At 49.3% G+C, this 21,096-nt stretch overlaps 1 protein-coding gene across 1 annotated transcript in view; it reads left to right on the top strand.

The window, feature by feature from the left end:
• LOC127052440 (receptor-type tyrosine-protein phosphatase V-like) overlaps positions 1-21,096 on the top strand; it is a 78,676-nt gene that overhangs the window by 26,578 nt on the left and 31,002 nt on the right. Inside the window, exons 7-15 of the mRNA XM_050956057.1 lie at positions 1,449-1,721; positions 2,476-2,742; positions 3,728-4,000; positions 5,063-5,332; positions 16,316-16,585; positions 17,353-17,625; positions 18,039-18,311; positions 18,854-19,123; positions 20,404-20,676. Coding sequence (XP_050812014.1) covers positions 1,449-1,721; positions 2,476-2,742; positions 3,728-4,000; positions 5,063-5,332; positions 16,316-16,585; positions 17,353-17,625; positions 18,039-18,311; positions 18,854-19,123; positions 20,404-20,676 — 2,442 coding nt within the window. The remainder of the gene's footprint in view (positions 1-1,448; positions 1,722-2,475; positions 2,743-3,727; positions 4,001-5,062; positions 5,333-16,315; positions 16,586-17,352; positions 17,626-18,038; positions 18,312-18,853; positions 19,124-20,403; positions 20,677-21,096) is intronic.

A 21,096-nucleotide genomic window follows, 5' to 3' on the forward strand; every position in this document is an offset into this window, starting at 1 on the left:
GGATTTCAATAACTCGGTCCTGGGATAGGAGTTGTATAAAATTGGATGGGTGGGGTTCTGTGGCCTGCCTTGTGCAGGAGGTCAGACTAGATGATCAGATTGGTCCCTTCTGACCTATGAGTCTATGAGTCTATGAGTCTATACCATGGATTTATATAGAGGCAATATGATATTTTCTGTCTTATTATCTATCCCTTCCTTAATTATGCCCAATATTCTGTTTGCTTTTTTGACTGCCGCTGCACATTGAGTGGATGTTTTCAGAGAACTATCCACAATGACTCCAACATCTCTTTCTTGAGTGGTAACAGCTAATTTAGATCCCTGGTGATGCATCATCTGCCTTATGTCATGGGCAGTCCCTGTGGAGCAGGGCAGCTCAGGAGCCAGGGGGCAGCATGGCCAGCTCCCGCAATGATGCTTTTTCTGAAAGTACTGGCTCCTGGAGTCAGGTAATGACCTTAGACTCTCAGATTCTGTTTTTAGAAAGAGTCAGTTTCCACTCCTCATGATTGAGGAGCAGAGTCTGAGACCATGAACCCTTGATGCTCAGGTCAGACAATGGAGAGAGGGAGAGTGAGAATGGATCATTTGAAAACATCCTATTTTTTTTTTAAGGTGAGCCTATGATTTTGGGTGCCCTGCTCCTGATTTGTGAGATTACAGATATTCCTACACCCTCTTTTCAACTAACTATCCAGGTAGCTACATCTTGGAGAGATGCTTCTTATTAGCTGTGGTGCAGTTACTTTTGGAAGCTGTGCATCTCATCAGCTGCCTGCTTTCTGCCATAGAGCATCTCTGACTAGACTTATTCTCTGATGCAGCTGCTACCTAGAGATTAACAAAATGTTACATGGTGCCAAAACATTCCAAGGGTCTGTTCTGAACTGGGAGTTAGTCTCAAGGACAGGCCCCAAATCAGAGAATGAAACAGTATCAGGAACAGGATGAGATGAAGCTGGGGAGAATTTAGGCTGACTATCTAGAATGATGTCCTGATGATGAGCTCTATGAGGCTGTGGGCTTGTCTCCCAAGGGGGAGGGGTGCAGGTGCCATTACTTGGGACAAAGTAAACTGAGTCTGGTGTAACATGGTGTAAGGAGCAGTTCTCCTCTGGCCTGTGTGAGAGGGAAGGGTTAGCTGATCTAAGTCTTCTCCATCTCCTACATCTCTAATTCATGCTTCTGTCTCTTCTGGCGGCAATCTCTTTGGGACAGAAGCTGGGGAGGGCAGGAGAGAGATATGGAGCAAGGCTGTGTGGGGGAGGCTGGCACTGCCTGCTCTAGCCAGTGCAGTCACTGACTTCTCCCTGCAAAGGAAATGGCTTCTGCCCTGGGCGAGTGGACAAGGCTGTCTGGGTACAGGGTGTGCCTGGGGGTTCTTTTTAGGAGATGTTTGAGCTGCTGGGCTCTGACCCTCCACCCCATGTTCTCCTTCCTCCCAGACCCTCTGAGCCCAGTCAACCTGACCCTGAGCATCACTGGGGAAGCTGGCTCATTGCAGGCTCACTGGACCCCACCCGCTGGAGAGAGGAACTATTATCTGGTGACCTTGCATCAGGGAGAGAGCAGAGCCCTGTCCAGGAACGTGTCTGTGGGAGGAGACAGCGCTCACATCAGCTTCCACGGGCTGAGCCCTGGGAACCAGTACTCAGTGCAAGTGACAGCCGTGGCTGGGCCTCACAGGGCACCTTCTCTGAGTGCCACCGCGTGGACACGTAAGCAGAGAGCCCGTGCTTGGGACCCGAAGGCATTGGAGGGGCAGGAAGGCCAAGACAACGGCCTGCGCTGTGACCCTTCACTGCAGATGGGCTGGGCCGTTAGAGGTCCCAGTGGGTAAGCCTGGCCCATGCATGGCTCTGGGGTGGGCAATGGCACTGGAAGGTCCTAGAGGAGGGAGGGCAGGGCTGCCTGGCTGGGCATGCTGTTGGCACCGCGGTCACTCTTGGGGGACTGTGATGAATAAGGATCATTCTGACAGAGGAGTTCTGCTTTATCAACTGGCCTGACACAAGTTCACCTGGCCACTGATCACATGGTTGGTGCTCAGGATTGGCAAGCTTTGGGAGCATGCTACCTGCTGTCACCAGAAACCAGAGCCTGGGGCCTGGCCTGGAGAGTGGTGCCCGAGGGCAATGGAGTGCCAGGCTTTGCACAGCACAATCCTCACCCTGAATGGGCCACAAAGACAGAGCTTTCCTGTTGGGGTCACCCTGGCTCTGTGGCTAGCAAAAGGCCCTCTATCTCCAGGGCCGTCAGTCCTGCCTGTCCCCACAGAGCTGAAGTCTCTTTAAGTGAGTGAAAGGGCATCAGAGTGATGCCACCAGCTGCCCCCAGAATTCCATATGGCTGTGCCCACGATCCCATATGTGGAGCAGCTGCTTGGGTGCTGCACAGGGAGGGGCCCCTGGGTGTCCCCATGCAGCGTGATTTTGGGAGTACTGACCACATGGGGCTCTTTCTGCTTTGCAGAGCCACTAGCACCACCTGGCGTGAGCCTCTCCAGCCAGGGGAGCACCTCCACCCTGCATGCCCATTGGAAGGAGGTGGCTGGAGCTGGGTACGTGGTGACATTGTACTCCCTGGAGCCCCCTGCACTGGTGAAGGATAGCTCTGAGGTGGGAGGTGTCACCAACCTCACCTACGAGGGGCTGAGCCCGGGAACCCACTACGCCTTTGTGATCAGCACGGTAGCCGGGCCTTACGCCTCTCCACCCCTGCGCATCACCAACTGGACATGTAAGTGCCACCGATGCCTGCCAAGGGGCTGACAGGGATGGAGATGGAGCCAGGAGCATGAGTTCCCAGTGTTTCCCAGTGGGCTTCTCAGCCGCTCATCCTGGTGATGTCACAGGCACAGATCTGTCACAGGTCACTGACTAGAACAGCAGAAGGATCAGAAGGGCCATGGGGTTTAGTGACACATGGAACCCATGGGTCAGTCCAGTCCAGCATCTGGACTAGCCCACCCGATCAGAGCATAGGTCTGTCTAGCCAGTGTCCTGCCATACTGCGTCAGGCCATAGGCCCGTTTACTAAACTACCTTGCCTCTGCTGCATCTGATTACGTCCACCTAGTCTGTTATCCACCTACCTCCTGTCTCAGACTGGGTCAGAAGTCTAGACTGAGTCCAGTGCCCACCCCCCGTCACACCAGTTCAGGCTGTCAGCCCAGCCAGCTGGCCTCCGACCTCTTGCCGCACTAGCTCAGACCGTCAGTCTGTTATCCCGCCTCCCACAGGGACCACCACTTGGCACGTCATTGGGAAGCGAAACTCCCCAAAATGCCCTTCTGGCTCTGAGCTGAGGGTTGCCAGGTGACCCACCAGTGGGGAGGGATAGCTCAGTAGTTTGAGCATTAGCCTGCTAAAACCAGAGTTGTGAGTTCAATCCTTGAGGGGGCCATTTAGGGAACTGGAGTAAAAATCTGTCTGGGGATTGGTCCTGCTTTGAGCAGGGGGTTGGACTGGATGACCTCCTGAGTTCCCTTCCAATCCTGATATTCTATGATTCTAGACCCTCAGCAGGGGGCCTGATGGCTGAGGTTTGTTTGCCCTGAGAATATGGGGCAAGATTCTCCCCTGTGGCTGTGGACCCCGCTGCAGCAGTAATGGTCACAGGGGAGGGTGTTCCAGGCCAGGGCAAGTCTGGGACCATGAGAGGCTCTAGCAGTCTGCTCCCGATCCATTGCCTGGCTTCAACTCTGGTCCCTTTTCTCCCCTAGATCCTTCGCCCGTGGAAGAGCTGAGCCTCAGCAACCAGGGACAAAGCACCTCCTTGCACGCCTCCTGGAAAGGAGCTGCCGCCAGCAGAGTGAATTACAGCGGTGTCCTCCTCGAAGCCAGGTCACAGATGTGGCTCAGGAACGTGACTGTGGGGGAGAACTGCAGCAACATCACCTTCCAGGGGCTGAGCCCCGGGCGTCAGTACACCCTGGAGATGGCTGCTATGGCTGGACCTTACAGATCGCCTGTGCGGACGGCCACAGACTGGACATGTGAGTGGGGGCAGCTCTCCCACACCCGCTTGTCTCCTGAGCCGGCTGTAGCATGGGCGGTTTAGGCTCCAGAGGAATGGAGAACAGTGACAGCCGGGGGTCTAGATACAACAGTGTAGCAATGGGTGCTTTGGGAATGCTGGAACCGTGAAGATGGCTGGATGGCTGGTCAGAGATGTGAGAATGGAAGTGGCCTGCCAGGAGGATTCTGAGGGCCCAGTTCAACCTTGGTGTAAGCAGATGAGACTCTGGTGCAATGGGTGGAGTTAATCCAAGATTAAAGATCGTCCCAGATGGGCCCGATTCTCCCCTCCCGGGCCCTTGTGTGTCCTGCCCACTTGTACAAAATGAGTGCCGACCCCTCGGGATGCCTAGCATTCGACACTCACTTTGCACAGGTGTAAACGGCACCCAGGGTGCCAGGCAGAATCAAATGGGGCCTGGAGGCTAGCTCTGGTTTAGATCCACCCCTTTGCCCAGGCCAAGTTTCTGTAGGTCCCATGGTACTTTCTGTGGACATATGTGCAGCATTCCTCTACACACAACCTTGACGTCCTGGAGATCCCTCCCATCAGATGTGTCTGTTTCACCTGAGCAGTGAGATCTGGTAGTTCTGCCCTGTCTCCACGCATGTGGAGGTGTTTCTGGCTTCCCACCTGTAGGCTGCGCTCTCCATGGAAGGAATTCCATTTGGGGTTACAGGAACTCTTGACTCTTGCTGGCAAACATTTTAAAAGTGGCAAGGCAGGTGCCAACTTCAGGCGTGAGAACGCTGCTCCGTGCAGTGATGTTGCTCATACACGGCGCAAGGTTGCTTGATCCCACTGGCTGATCGTTGGTGCTTAGCAGAAGGCTGGCTATTTGTGGGGTCTGGCTGGCCAGATTATGTGAGATAAATGCAGCTGGAATCCCAACCTGTGTCGAAACCTCCAGCCCAGCCCAGCGTTTCTCCCTCACGAGCCCCAGCTCCAGATCCTGGGCCCCCGTCCCACTCTCTGCATCTCATTTCCTGGCATCCATGGCACAGCAGCTACTAGCCACTTACCCACCTCTTTCTTTCAGACCCTTTGGCCCCATCTGGTGTGACACTGACCAATAAAAGACACCCCCTGGGTCTCTCTGCTGCCTGGCACAGGGCTTCCGGGGACAGAGACCAGTTCCTCATCCACTTCTACAGCAAGGAGCTCTTGATGCAACAGAACTTCTCAGTGGGGCCAGACACTCAGAACTTCACTTTCCTGGGGCTTCTCCCCGGGATCCAGTACTCCGTGGAGGTGACGGCTCTGGCAGGACCCTATAGAGCCTCGGCGCCATCTGCCACGGCGTGGACATGTGAGTACGGGCTGTGGCCTGTGGGGATGGTCTCCTGCAGGGTGTGAGATCCTGGCATCGCCTGCAGTACTGGAGACTCTGGGTCTGTCCACGCTGCAACCAGAGGTGCACTGGCTGCAGCATGTGTAGATGTAGCTTTGATCTAACTGGCACCAATAACAATAGCAGTGAAGCTGCAGCAACATGGGCTGGTGTCATGTTCCTGTACCAGATGTGGATTGGCTACGAGCTTGCTTATAGACCCCAGATGTGTTTAGCATAAGATCCTTTAATGCTGTGTCCGCTATGGCTGAGGTTAGCTTTAAATAAGGTATTTTACACACAATATAACAGCATATACTGAACAGTATAACACAATTTAGCATTCCATTACATCTCCCCCTTTACATTCTACATTCCTACCATTTACAGTATTAACAATGTCACGATTTGGGGTAGGCGGTCCACACTGACTGATTAGGCTTAGGACTTTATTGAGGGTTTTGTTGTTCTTCCATCAAAGATCCATATATCAGAATATCATCCATGAGAACTACAACTCTGTTTGAGTTCATTAACAGTTTGGCCATCTTTCTTTTGAAAATTGTATGGGGCACTGGCAGTCCCAAAAGGTGATCTTTGAAAGCAAAACCATCCAAATAGTGTGATAAATGTAGTCATTTTAGCACTTTCTTTGGCTAAAGGAATCTGCTTGAGGCATCCAGCTTGGAAAATACTGTCACTCCTTTCACTTTGGGGAGGAAGTCAGCCAGTGTTGGACGGATAGATTGTTTCTCTCACAACTGCTTCATTAAGTCTTTTAAGATCCACACAGATTAATATTTTTCCATTTTTCTTTATAACCAGTATCACTGAGGCATACCATGCTGCTGGCTCAGAGATCTTCTCAATTATGCCAATCCTCTGCATTCTCTTTAACTCAGTTTCCACTCTATGAAGTAATGGGATAGGAATGCTGAGAGGTGTACATACACAATATGGTTCAGTATTGTCTTGTAAGGTTATTTGTACTTGATTTCCTCTCAGAAGTCCAGTATCACCAAATATTCCACTGAGTTCTTCTACCTTTCTCATTAGGCCCATCATGGTGTCACACTGCGGCTGAGAAGGCTGTTGGTCTGTAGTCCTTTGGTCACATACAACCTGAATGCACAGCTTTTGTCTTTGTAAGTTATTTCTGTGGTGAACTAGCCCATACAGTTCAGAATACATGCAGGGCTAGTGAGAGCTGTGTCAGATGACTTCAGCTCTGGGAGGGTTTGAAGATGGTTATATGTTCCCTCTGAGATACGACTATGACATTAGTTACTGAGTCAGTTTTAAAGTCAATAGTCTTGCCAAGAATATTCAGTTTCACTTTCCAGGCAGGTTCTATGTCATCACAAGTGGTAGATCGCAGAAACAATGGCTTTTGATTGTCTGAAATATGAGTCAAAAGCAGCAAAGAATCCTGTGGCACCTTGTAGACTAACAGATGTTTAGGAGCATGAGCTTTCGTGGGTGAATACCCACTTCATCAGATGCATGTAGTGGAAATTTCCAGGGGCAGGTATATGTAAGCAAGCAAGCTAGAGATAACGAGGTTAGTTCAATCAGGGAGGATGAGGCCCTGTTCTAGCAGTTGAAGTGTGAAAACCAAGGGAGGAGAAACTGGTTTTGTAGTTGGCAAGCCATTCACAGTCTCTGTTTAATCTTGAGCTGATGGGTACACGTCTGGCTCTGTTGATCTGTTTCCTTATTTCCTTATTTCCTCGTGCGGGTATTGTAGTTTTGAGAATGCTTGGTGGAGACCGCTATGCCTACCTTCATGCCTCCAGCTTCCATCCCGGGCACATCACACGATCCATTGTCTACAGCCAAGCACTGAGATACAACCGCATCTGCTCTAACCCCTCAGACAGAGACCAACACCTACAAAATCTCCACCAAGCATTCTCAAAACTACAATACCCGCACGCGGAAATAAGGAAACAGATCAACAGAGCCAGACGTGTACCCAGAAGCCTCCTACTGCAAGACAAACCCAAGAAGGAAACCAACAGGACTCCACTGGCCATCACATACAGTCCCCAGCTAAAACCCCTCCAACGCATCATCAGGGATCTACAACCCATCCTGGACAATGATCCCACACTTTCACAGGCCTTGGGTGGCAGGCCAGTCCTTGCCCACAGACAACCTGCCAACCTGAAACATATTCTCACCAGTAACTACACATCGCACCATAGTAACTCTAGCTCAGGAACCAATCCATGCAACAAACCTCGATGCCAACTCTGCCCACATATCTACACCAGCGACACCACCACAGGACCTAACCAGATCAGCCACACCATCACCGGTTCATTCACCTGCACGTCCACCAATGTAATATATGCCATCATATGCCAGCAATGCCCCTCTGCTATGTACATCGGCCAAACTGGACAGTCTCTACGGAAAAGGATAAATGGACACAAATCAGATATTAGGAATGGCAACATACAAAAACCTGTAGGAAAACACTTCAACCTCCCTAGCCACACTATAGCAGACCTTAAAGTGGCCATCCTGCAGCAAAAAAACTTCAGGACCAAACTTCAAAGAGAAACTGCTGAGCTTCAGTTCATCTGCAAATTTGACGCCATCAGCTCAGGATTAAACAGAGACTGTGAATGGCTTGCCAACTACAAAACCAGTTTCTCCTCTCTTGATTTTCACACTCCAACTGCTAGAACAGGGCCTCATCCTCCCTGATTGAACTAACCTCGTTATCTCTAGCTTGCTTGCTTATATATACCTGCCCCTGGAAATTTCCACTACAAGCATCTGACGAAGTGGGTATTCACCCACGAAAGCTCATGCTCCTAAACGTCTGTTAGTCTATAAGGTGCCACAGGATTCTTTGCTGCTTTTACAGATCCAGACTAACACGGCTACCCCTCTGATACTTGAAATATGAGTCAACTTCCTGACTGCTTTCATGCAGCAAACAGCTGCAAAATGTCCATATTTCATGCATTTATTACACTGTGTGCCTCTGGCTGGACATGCATCATCTCTTGGGATATGATTTTTTCTCACACCTTGTGCACGTAGGCTGGAATTTGTCCCTTTTAGCCTAGGAGTTCTCTCACCTTGCCTCAGGGATTTTATGATAATGACTTTTAACACTCAAGTGTCTGTTTACAGTTTCTAAGCTGGTTTCAGGACATTCAAGTTTGTTAGTTTTGCTAGAAAAAATATTTTCATGTTTTGCATTCCTCAAATCAGTTTTCAGCCAACATTTGCAGAGCTCTTATAAAACAGTGAACATTTTCCCGTTTCTTGAGTTCTCTGGTGAAAACATGCTCTTCCAGAAACCACGTTTCTCTGAGGTATAAAGTATGCATCAAACATAGCCAGAAACTTTTCATAGTGTCAGAGTTAGACTCAGGACTCACAGTTTGTCAGACCACTCTGTTTTATTAGCACAGCGCTCTGCTAATAACACCCAGATAATGTGAGCAGCATGCAAGACACAAACTACCTTATTTATACAGATAAAAGGGCGAACACTTAACAAGATAATAAAGGAAGCAGAATCTGATAAGTTTACCAGGGCTAGGCATGCATATCTTATTTCCTTACTAACTATTACCGATCTTCTGTTAATGTTTCGCCATTAGCACCCTTGTTTATGCCTAATGTTTCTTTTTCTGGCACCTGTATTTCAACATTTCTGATTTCTGCTTAAAGGTACATACAACATTTCTTTAATCCATTCTTATTTTTACAATATAATTCATTCTACTTTCACAATCCCTCCTTTTGGTCAAGCTCACGCCATGGCCAACATTTTACTGGGTTCCACCTATTAACCGTTCTTTATCTCTTTGTTCATCAGCGATATTCAAAATGATCATATTAGCACTCTGTTTTGGGGCAGTCACTGGGGTGGCATGCGTTACACGATTTTGGATACAACAGGAGACTAACAGAAAACATACAAAAATTATTAGGATTCCAAACAGGGTAGTCAGGGCTCCCTGAAACAACCAGATTCCTATGCCAGAGAAATTGAACAGGTTACTTAGCCACTTTCATAAAGAACTCGGCTCTTTATGGGGAAGATATGTGATTTGTTCTAAGTGGCTAGCGTGATCTATTACCTCATTGGTGGGTTTTTTTCTTTTTTTCTTTTTTTCCAAAGAGAGCATAGTACCCTCCTTTGGCTGCCAGCACTATGTTCAATGCCTGACGGTTTTGGAGGGCCATCTGTCGGATCACCCCTGTTTCTTTTGCCAGGGCTTTTAAACTTTCTCCAATTTTATTTGCCATTATTTTAACTACTGCTTGTAACCTCAGGAGCCTTTTTTTGCATGGTGTATTACTCCCCCAAGTGGGATAAAGGAACTGCCAATAGTCTCTTCCCAGGTATCATTGCTGTTTCGTATTGTGTTAAAAGGACAAGGTCCTCCAGTGAGGTCTGGGGAATTGAGTGGGATAGCCAGGACAGGAACACCAGTTTGAGAGTGGGCTGGGATGTGGCTGCAGACCCAGCATTTAGAAATAGTAAGGGTCTGAGCTATCCATACCTGCTGCTGGATAAAAGAATTGTCATTGTGGATTCCCCAGACCTTAAGACACCAGCAGTCGAGGAACAGGTGCCACCAGAGGCGCATGTTGGAGGCAGGGCCCTTCTGGTTCTGACAACCTCAACTGAGGGAACCGCAGTCACAATTTTACGTCCACCAGGCAGCAGGCGCTAGGCTCACTACTGCTTCTTCTTGGGCCTTGCTTTAGGTCGTCGTCTGCTTCTTGCAACCCTTACGAGAGCATAGATTGTAAGGTATTGCAGGCTATTCCTCTATGTCTTCTTCTGGAGTCAAAATTGACTCTGCGTGGTCCTGAGGTGATGATTGGTTCGCTGAGGGTGGTGCATTCTTACACTGCGAAGCATGTATCCACTCTGCGATGCCAGACAGTTTAATAGCTGTCTGACTAGTAAGTAAGCAGTACCTGATGATTCTTTGATGTTTTTTTTTTAAGTCTCTTTGCTTCTTTCCTTGATACTGGCTATAACAATGGCCTTCACACCTTATCTTTTCCTGATGCATACGTTTCTCATTCACACAAACAGATTGAGACTACAAACAGTAGTATTTTATATCGAGCAAAAAGGCATTGCAAATTAAATCTTGCTGTTTTACAATTAATAACCAAGACAATTTACATTGAGACCCAGCCTTTAATGTTTCTTTAATTTACTTAACTTAGACACAATAGAGAATCCTGTCTCTTACTAACTAAATCTTAAAACAAAGAAATGTATATTTAACTAGAGTGCCTAATTTGTAATACATGTAGGAAACCACAGTAGACATTATAACACATCCTAAAACAAAAGGGTGACCATAATCACTTATAAGGATTGTTCTGGTCTGTCATTCCTTTCTGCTATTCAAAAAGGGTGGCTGACAGGATGAAATCAAATCATACATTAATTCTCATAGTACATTATAAAATCCAGCTCCTACATATCCCCCTTTTGACACTAAGATTATTAATCACCAGTGTCACTTCTTATTTAGTCCGTGTAATAGAAAATACTGGGAGGTGATTTGGGCCTGTGGCTCTAGCTTTGCATACATTTGTTTTATCCAACAGCACATTTTAAACATTGCAATTAAACATATACAATTTAAAACTAAAAACAGTTAGGGGTAGTAACATTAGTATGCTAGTAGTTGTGGGAGACCATCTAGAAAATATGTTATACCAATGGTAAGCTGTTATGTCTTTCTGCAGTGGCAATTCTTAACATGTCTCCATTTGCGTGTATAATATGAATGGTTCCGTTTCCCACATTGGTGTTTTTTTTTCTAGGAACTATGTTACCTTTTTACCATTTAACAGATGATTGGTAACTTTTTGCCATTCAGTGCCAAGACTGATAGAGAACTCAGCTAAATCAGTGCTTACTGTAAGCTGAGACTTTTTGTTGTTGTTGTGGCAAATAGTAAATGTGATTATTGGTAAACACAGAACTTACATTACATTTGCATTTGTCTTCTGGTGGGTTACTAACACTTTTTAAGCACTTTTCCCCAAGAATTAACACATACACATAGCCCGTTATACTGTACTTTGGTCTCATTATTAATTTTATTTCACATACAGGATTCTAGTGAGATGTCTTTACTACAGGGCTTTGGAGCAACAGGCATGGATAAGCATACCCACTTTTGATGAGTCTGCTTGGTACAACCTCTGGTGTCCAATAGTTTCCTTTTCTCTCCAGCCCACTGGCTTGAGGTCAAGGGCAGTCAGAAAGATCCCAGGTGCAGTCTGGGGAGTGGGCTAACCTTCCATATCTTTGCTTCCAGATCCTGTTGGTGTGCGATTTTAACAACAATTTCTCCATTTAACAAATTTTGTCTCACCGTACTGGAGACATACTGCATTTATTTATATTGATAGGTATCAAACAATGATTTTTCCTTTGCTTTAACAGATGCATCAAAACCTTAATATTTTCTGATATTACCCAAAACATCTTATGTTCTAAATATCTGCATTTCAGTACATACCATAGCTACTGTAGTATGTTTTTTTACTTTCATTTGTTTTTGTAATAGGTTGTTCTGTGGCTGGTGTTAGCTTTTTCTGATTTTCTGAAAGACAAAAATAACATTTTTCTACCCCTTTCAGGGTGGCATTGATTATCGCTTAAAAGATTCCTTTCTTTTACAAATACCCTGCTGATTGCAGGCAAAATAGAGGAATTACCCCCATATTTTCCTGTGTTTTTTGTTCTATAGGCAGGCCAGGTTTTAATGGGTTCTACTTTTTAAGGGTTATGGAGAAATTATTCCTCTGTTTAGTTATTAAATTCATGAAGTGGTGTACTTCAAGTTTTTCTTCTCATATAGCAGACTAGGTTTGTAATGTTTTTCCTGCTGTGTTAAGCTTTAAGTTTATTCATAGGTAATAGCTGAGAAGCATCATTACCATATTACCTTCAAGGATTTTTCCAAAAATCATACACACTATACATTGATACAGGGGAACTTACTAATATTAAATTTATTTCAACGTTTAATATTAACAATAACATTTAGCATCAAATCTCTTAAAGGGATCTTGTTATACCATGTCTTTTATTTAGGCAATTTCTTTTGTGCTGGCAGTTCTCACCTTCCTTTATCAGTTAGGTAATTTGCATCAACGCAGGCTTGGCTTTTGGATTCAAAGCCATCAGCAGAGCTCAGAGACTCTGTCTTAAAAATAAACTTCCACCAGAGTTTTGATTTCTTTCCACTTTCGACTCCGGCTTACAAAATACACAGAGATCTGAAAAAGAAAACAGTCTGTTGTGGCTCTTTTTGAGCCTTAATAGGATTTTAATTCAGTAGCACGTTTCATTAGCATTTCTTTTACCCCTTTCTACAATATACACTGCACATGTCCTAGGGAAAATGCACATTCTTTCTATACTACTTTTTTTTAAACATTAGCCATATCAATTTTTACATAAGGTGTAACTGTTTCTTTTGTTCTTACAGAGTTTTCATGTATCCTTATCAAAGTGACAGTCTGATTACACAAAGCCATTTTAAGGCTCAGTGTTTTTAACATCGCTTCTTTTTGTTTTGTTCACCTCTGCTGTTGCTTCAGAGGGTCACTGTTAATTTCTTATTTTTTCACTATAGCTCTTATCTGCTATTGTTACAAAAAAAACCAACCAAACAAACAAACAAAAAGACTCCAGAATCTCTCCCTATTCTCTTGATTTTGACTGCCCTATTGCAGCCATGACTTGGTCTTTATTTAAAAATATTTTAAATTTTGTAAAGACTCAAGTTACCCCTTAAGGGTTAAATGCTAAAATCCCAAAGCTAAACAACACTAATTACCTGTGTCTTGCAAAAAGGTCTGTCAGTTTTGCAACTTTGAATTAAAGAGTCAAATGAATTTTTAGTGGCATTAAAAACAAAAACAAAATCAATTTATCTTACACCTACAAAACAGAAGTTTTACAAACCAGATGTGCTGGTTTAGATTCTTAGAACTTTACATATTTTCACAGACAAATAGATACATATACATTTTCTTTTCCTTAACATTCCTTTACACTGCTTTGTTTTTACATAGCTATATATTATTTGGATTATTTACAGGCATTCTTCTGGAAAAGGGCCCATTTTTCCTTCAGAATGGCTGCAAAGAAACCAAGAATTCTCTCTCTTTAACATGGTCCTTTTTAACATTTCACAAAGTTTATCTGCTTAATTCTCTCCAGCCTATGTAGAGGTAACTTTTCAATCTCTTTCCTTAAATCACTTGTTTATCTCCCAAAATGACACCTTCATGAACTCAAATTTAACTATTGTAAGTATTGCTCCAGGGATTCATGACTGTGCTTACTGCTTTTCTTACTCCTGACACTATGCCCTTAGGGCTTCCAACCTGTTTTTCAGTTTTTGTTTTTAGGTTTTAATCTGTTGCTTGCCTAGGCCCGACCCTGCTTTTTCGAATAAACCGTTTGTGAGTGATATTGTGGTCATTTCACAATTTTTTTGAAAGAAATGTTTAAGGAAAGGGACCAGAAAGGGTGAGGGCTAGTTGAGGAGCCCTCCCCTTGCTGAATTGGTAGTGGAACATTAAAGAATTAGTTTTTGAGGCAGACAACAAAGGGGAACAGAACGAGGGGCTTTTTGTCCTTGTTACAATGAGATGGGAGTATGAAGGGGTTGGGATTGATCAGGGGTTTGGAGAACAGGGTAAAGGGGAGCGCTCAGTCTGGTGGTGGGAGAGGAGGCTTTTAATAAAGCTTTTAACTTATTATTTGAATATTTGAGAGAGGTGAGTTTTGATTTTGTCCACCTACGATTTGCCTCTTCCCACCACTGCATGAAACAATTAACCTCTCCTTTAGCCAATTTAGTTTTAGGTTGGCCAAGTTTGTCCTTTTAAGACGTCCACTTGGTCTTTGTTCCAAGATTTTAACAGTGGCCACTGAGTTTTGGGATCCCCCTGAGTTAGCCTAGATCATTTTTCCAGAAATTTACAGGAGTCTGGGCCCTTTTTACAGGAGTCCAGACCCATCCTAAATACTAAAATGAGCCGGCATTCGTTTAGGGAACTGTCCCGACTTAGACATCTGGTTACCCATACAGGAGGACTTCATACACCAATCACACAAGAAGGAAATTCGGGTTCATCAGAGCGATGCCCGGTGCAACACACAAAAGGAGCCCACAGGCTACTGCCTCAATCGCCCTTGCTTTCACACCAATGGTTTTACCCAAAGTGTGGTGCGGCTGCGATTGTGCAGATTCCACTCACTCAGACCGCGGGGACAGCAACCCCTTGGTCGGCCGATCCCCGGACGGAGACAGCACCCAGACTGCAACACTCCACAGGAGGACGGATAGACACAGAGACAGGATAATTCATTCTACTTTCACAATAGTCATCTTTGTGACTGTCTTTAGTAACATCAAAGGATTTAAAGTTATGCTCTGCCTGTTTCCCCATAGAAGCAATTAAAGCAGATACCTGTATATCTCCAGTTGCTTTATGCAGCTTGTTTGCAATTTGAAATCTTGCAAAATACTGCTTCCAGTCTGTCCATTGGAAAGGTTTGTGAAAGCTGCAGTTCTCTGGAGCATTGAAGAGTGGCATGTTCATGGTATCCGGCAACCTTTGTTGCTGTTTTCCTTCTTTTTTTGCTCTTAGTTTACTCTTGACACCATGTCATGCTTCTGTACCAGATATGGGCTGGCTACAGAGCTTGCTTCTATACCAGATAGGTTCATTATAAGATGTTTTAATGCTCTGCCTGCTGAGGTAAGCTTTAAATAAGGTATTTTACACTACATTTTACATGTAATGGCTGAACAGTGCAATACACTTTAGCATTCTCTTGCGCTGGATATGTTCTGGAGCAGGTAGCCTGCACTGTCATGGCGTCACTGCTATCAGTGTCCAAGCTAGTTGGGTACATCTGCACGGGCTGTGATTGCACCTCCGGACTGTGGTGTAGACATCCCCTTGGTCTCTGCTTCCAGCATTTGCAATGATAAGACCACTAATAGCAGATATCTCCAATGGCTGGTGGTGGGACACTAGATGGGGAGGGCTCTGAGTTACTACAGAGAACTCTTTCTCAGGTATCTGGCTGCTGGGTCTTGCCCATGTGCTCAGGGTTTGACTGGTCTCCATATTTGGGGTCGAGAAGGAATTTTCCCCCAGCTCAGATTGGCAGAGACACTGGGCATTTTTCACCTTCCTCTGCAGCACGGGGCACGGGTCACTTGCAGGTTTAAACTAGTGTCAGTGGTGGATTCTCTGTAAAGTCTTTAAACCATGATTTGAGGACGTCAGTAACTCAGCCAGAGGCTAGGGGTCCATTGCAGGAGCGGGTGAGTGAGGTTCTGTGACCTGCAAGATTCAGGAGATCAGATTAGCTGATCACGATGGCCCCTTCTGGCCTTAAAGTCTGTGAGTTTATGATACAGAGACTGCTAGGCCAAAGCAGATGGGTAAAGAGGAGTTCGCTCAGCACTGCTGGAAATCATTGGGTGCCTAATATGGATTTAGGGGCCTGGCATTAGCCTCAGTGTCTGGGATGGCTTTGAGGGGCCTGCCTGCCTGTTCCAGCATCCACAGGTGGAACTGGGGTCCTAGCCTGAACAAGAAGGCTCGCGCTGTAACAGGCATGAAGGGAGTGGAGAAGATGTAAGAGGAGGAGAGGCAGCTTCTGGGCCAGCTGTGTCTGTCTGCTGCTCTCATTGTGGGGATGCTGGGCTGAGAAATATCTGCCCTCAGTGGCAATACCAGCCCCATGTGTGGTGCTGGAAGTACACAGGGCACCTCAGAACTGTCCCCAAACAGCTTGGGTAACGCACTGCCCGGCTAGCTAACAGCCTGCTATTGCTGCTGCCAATGAATGGAGCTTCACTTTTGCTTCTTTCCCCACATCTAACGCATCTTCCTGCCTTTGTTTCCCCTCCCCAGACCCTGTGTCGCTGGCCAATGTGAGTGTGACACGCGGGCCAAGCCCCCGGGAGCTGCACGTGGGCTGGATCGAGTTGGGCAGGGCGGGAGATCACTGGGTGCAGCTCTATGCGGATGAGTCTCAGTCCATCATCAGGAACACGTCCGTACAGCGCGGAGCTGCTCACGTCGACTTGGATGGCCTGGTGCCCGGGACACGGTACCGGGTGGAGATCTTCTCGCAGGCCGGACCTCACCGCACCTCATCGCAGACAGCCATCGGCTACACAGGTATAGCATGGGCCTGGTGGTGTGGGTGTATCTGCCTGCTGTGTTAAAGGGCCCCCCTCTCCATTGAGCCACACGGGGTGTGAGTCTGTTACAGGCCTGGGCCCTAGAGCTTTCACTCAAGCTGTAGCAGCTCCTGCTCTTAGCTCTGGAGGTCCCTGGTTCAGACCCCGCTGCATCAGCCCAGAGGGCGGCCGCCACACCAGGGCTTCCACAGGGCACTGCCTTGGGGTACACATCCCCCAAGACTGACCCGCTCATCCATATCAACACTGGGCAGAATCCTGGGGGTCTCTGATCCAAACCAAACCCCTGCTGGTGGGCTGGTTTGGGTCAGGGAAGTGCCCCCCACGTCCCCTTTACTTTTGCGGCTGGGCTCAGCAGACTTGACTTGACCCCTCTGATTCTTAATGCTCTTCTAGGGGAGCATGGCACTAGCAGGTACCTGGCTGCAGGAGCACAGCCTGGGGGAAAGGGTTTTGGCTGGGGGAGGAGTGCCATTCTGCCCTAACCCCAGGCCCTTGCTGCCCAGGAAGGAGTCAGAGAATGGGGCCCTCTGGCCCTCACCCCAGTCAGACACGTGCTATTACCCTAGGCTGTCAACGTCACCGTGCAGCCACATGGAACGGGAACGGGGTGAGGAGCTGAGATCTCGAGCACCCACAGAGCCTTAGTCTGGCTGTGAAGTGCCAAGGGCGCTGGCTTTCCTACCCTTGCTGTAAGGACACGTTTGCCGCCGCGGGCCCCATGACACTCTTTCTCCCTGCTAGCCCCTCTGATGCCGCTGTCCCCAGCCATGACCAACGGGGGCAGCACCTCTGCTCTGGTGGTGCGTTGGGAGGCCCCTGCTGGACTGAGAGACGGCTACCTGGTCAGCGTGTATGAGGAGGGCTCCCTGGCAGCCAGGAGACGCATGAATGTGGGGAAGGACAGCACCAACGTCTCCTTGGCAGGGCTGGCACCGGGATCTTGCTACCATGTTGGAATCTCCGCTCTCGCCGGACCCTACAACTCTGACCCCCAGAATGTCACCGGCTGCACAGGTGAGCGCCCTGCCTGCTCTGGTGCTGGCCCGCCGGGATGTGCGCTCGCAGGGTCTCAGTCTGGCTCAGAGGGGAGAACAGCCAGGAGCACTTGGAGAGGTGATGGCATTAGAGAGGAGGGTGCCCCCGTGCAGGGCTGAAGGTATTGTCCTGCCACAGGTGCCATGCTTTGGCATCATGTGTAAAAAGCTGATCTCCTGGCTAGATTTCTACGGGAACAATTGCTGTCTGCCTCCATCCCCCTGCCCTTTCAATTGCACAGGATCCTTAATCACATCCCTAGCTGTTGCTGTGGGCTGTTGCAGGGGTGACAGGCTCCTCCTCAGAGATGGCTGCACACGAGCAGAGGGATTTTCCCTTCCCTTGTGGCTCCCTCTTGCCCTGACTCCTCCCTCTCTGCCTTTGCCCTGCAGTTCCAGCTGCTCCTGCCAATGTGAGCCTCACCAACTCAGGCAGCTCCTCGGTGCTGCGTGCTGCCTGGGATGAGCCCCCTGGGGGCAGGGACCACTACCGAGTTATTCTGTACAGCCTAGCGCCCTGGGGCATAGAGACAGCTCAGTCCCTGGGACCCAACGCTCAGAACATCACCTGGACTCACTTGGCAGCGGGCAGCAGATTCACTGCACAAGTCATTGCTGTGAAAGGTCCTTACGAATCCTCCTCTGTCAACGTCACCCAATGGACATGTGAGTATGACAGGGCCAGGATCAACCCCCCAGATCTGACCCTACGCCTCCCTCTGCCCTGCTCAGAGCCTGGCTCCCTCTCTCCCATTCTGATCCTACCCTGCTAGGGACCCCTCTTCCCCTGCTGTCCCTGGGGTACAGCCCCCAACACATCCCCACTCTGCCCAGTCCCACTGCAGCATCCCTGCTTTGGCCTTCGGGTGCCAGGCCCCACTCTGACTCTGCCATCCCTGGCGGCCAGTCCCTGACCCCCACACCTCCTCCCTTACCCTGCTGCAGGTCCCAGAGGTGCTGTCCTCTGTGCTGCACGGGCCAGCACCCCCCTTGGAACTGCTGTGTGGCCAGCTTGGTCCCTGGTGTCTGTGTTGCGTGCTGCTCTCGGGAGATGCAAGCTGGAGACCAGTGCTTGGTAGCACCCCCACCTGCTGGATGAGAGGAGGCTGCCTGCTGAGACGGGCTGTGCCCCTGGCAAGGGCAGGTGGAACAGAAGCTCTGATTGCTTCTGCTAGCGGAGGCTGACTGTGTCTCCCCTTCTTTTCCAGACCCCCTGGCCCCTGCCAACCTCACCCTGGCCAGCCCCTCTGCCTCCGCCCTGCAGGTCTCCTGGACGGGGGCGGAGGGGAGAGGAGAGGGCTACACTGTGGATCTGTACAACTCCTCCTCCGGCAGGCACGTTGGCCACACCTTGCTCCCCTGGGGCGCTAGGAACCACACCTTCCAGAACCTGACCCCGGGCACCCGCTACAGCGTGGGAGTGAGCACCACGGCAGGGCCTTACCACTCTAGCACCCCCAACCTCACCCACTGGACACGTGAGTGCCTCACCCTTCAGCCAGGGGCCCCTGTCACAGCCTTGGCTTGGGGAAATCCATCTCCTCCCAGAGTCTTGTCCCACATGGCGTCCAGTCCCGTGTGCCACTTCCACTCCATCTGCCCATGGACCTGGGGGAAGCCACCCAATCCTGCCTGATACTCGGGGGCACCTCCACAAAGGGGTCGGCCATTGGGAGGAGTAAATATATTGCCAGTGTTACCGAACTATCGGGTCTGCCTAGCTGAGAGTCAATTAACAGCCTGACAGGGATAAGGAAAAATGCTTTATTCTGCAGAAAAAAGGAGAGCGTTGTACTTTAATACAAAAGACTCTGTCTTACACAAATTTCACAAACCTTTTATACACATTCAGACAAAGACCCTTGCGTGTTAACACTTGATTGGTAGTTGTCAAATCTCACACTCTGTTATCTGTTCAGTAAAAACTGGTTTGAAGCAAGTTTTCTCTGCTTTGAGGCAGAAGAAAAGAGATAGTTCAAAAGTTCAGGCTACTGTGTCCGTGAGGCTTCTGCCCCCCCCCCCACTGGCTGCTTGTAAGCTATTAAGGGGGGCCCGCAGTAGTTTTCACACCAGTGTTTTCCTTACGCCTTCTCCCTGGATTCTGGCAGGGCAGGGCACAGGAGCTGCTCTACCAGTCCTACAGCTCTGTCCCTGCTCCCCTCCTGCACTGCACCGGGGCACAGGGTCGTGCCCAACATCCCAGAGAGGTCTCAGGGGCAGCCTGCCTTCCCTGCCTGTACCCCATGCTCCAGGCTGTGAGCTCCCAATGCCTTGGATCGGGACTGGAGTTGTGTGGGGGATGGGCAAGCCCTTTAGGTCCTTGCAGATCATCCCATCCCAAGGCAGGGACCGTTCTGCTCCCAGCCAACTGGATTTCCCCCTCCCCCCAGCAACACCCTTCACTCCCGTCCTCCCATCCTCCCACTACATCCAGCTCGAGCAGTCTTTGCTGGGAACGTGGCCAGATCTCATGGGCCCGGGGAATCCAAGAGGAAGGCTGAGGCAGGGCAGGGGGAGATTGGGGAGTCCCAGTCGAGGCTGGCTCAGAAGCTCCAGTGGTGGTTAGGTGGTTCTGAGACAGAGCCGAGGCCATCGGCATCTTCCCGCCAGCCCCAGCAGAGCCAGGTGGGGCAGATCAGGGGCTCCAGCCCAGCTCAGACATGCCCGGCTCTCTCCCGGCAGGCCCTGGCTATGAGGCTGGGCTGGGCAGTCCACAGCTGCAGGCACCATACCCTGAAATGTTTGGTTTCCCCCGCAGAGCCTCTGGCCCCTCTGGCCGTGCGTGTGGCAAACCAGGGGCACCCCGACAGGCTGAGCGCGTCCTGGGGAGCAGCCGCCGGGGGCCGCGAGGGCTATGTGCTGACCCTGTACCACGCGGGATTGGGTGTGGTGGCAGCCAGGGCCGTTGCTGGGGAGGATGCCCAAAATTTCACCTTCGCAGAGCTGGCCCCAGGATACAGGCACTCGCTGGAGGTGGTCTCCATCGCCGGGCCCTACAGAGCGGCTGCAGCCAACGTCAGCGACTGGACCTGTGAGTGCTGGGGTTGTAAAGGGGGGATGCATCAAGGGGGCACTGCTTGTGAATGGAGCAGGAGGCCCTTGCAAGCGCAGAACAGCATCTGGGACCCTGCTGAGTGCTGGCAGATGCTCAGATGCCAGCCCATGACATCAGTGGCTAAGGCAGGGGTGGGTAAACTATGGCACCTGGGCCACATCTGGCCTGCGAGCCGATGTAATCCAGCCCTCGAGCTCCAGCCAGGGAGCAGGGTCTGGGACCATTCTGCGTGCATGTGCTGTGGCTCTGCGTATCTCCCAGAAGCAGTGGCGTGTCCCTCCTCAGGCTCCTACGTTTAGGGGAAGCCAGGGGGCTCTGCGTGCTTCCCCCCACCCCAAGCGCCGCCTCCCGCAGCTCCCATTGACTGGGAACTGCAGCCAATGGGAGCTTCAGGTG

This window comes from Gopherus flavomarginatus, chromosome 5, assembly GCF_025201925.1.
Source record: "Gopherus flavomarginatus isolate rGopFla2 chromosome 5, rGopFla2.mat.asm, whole genome shotgun sequence".
Lineage (NCBI taxonomy): Eukaryota > Metazoa > Chordata > Testudines > Testudinidae > Gopherus > Gopherus flavomarginatus.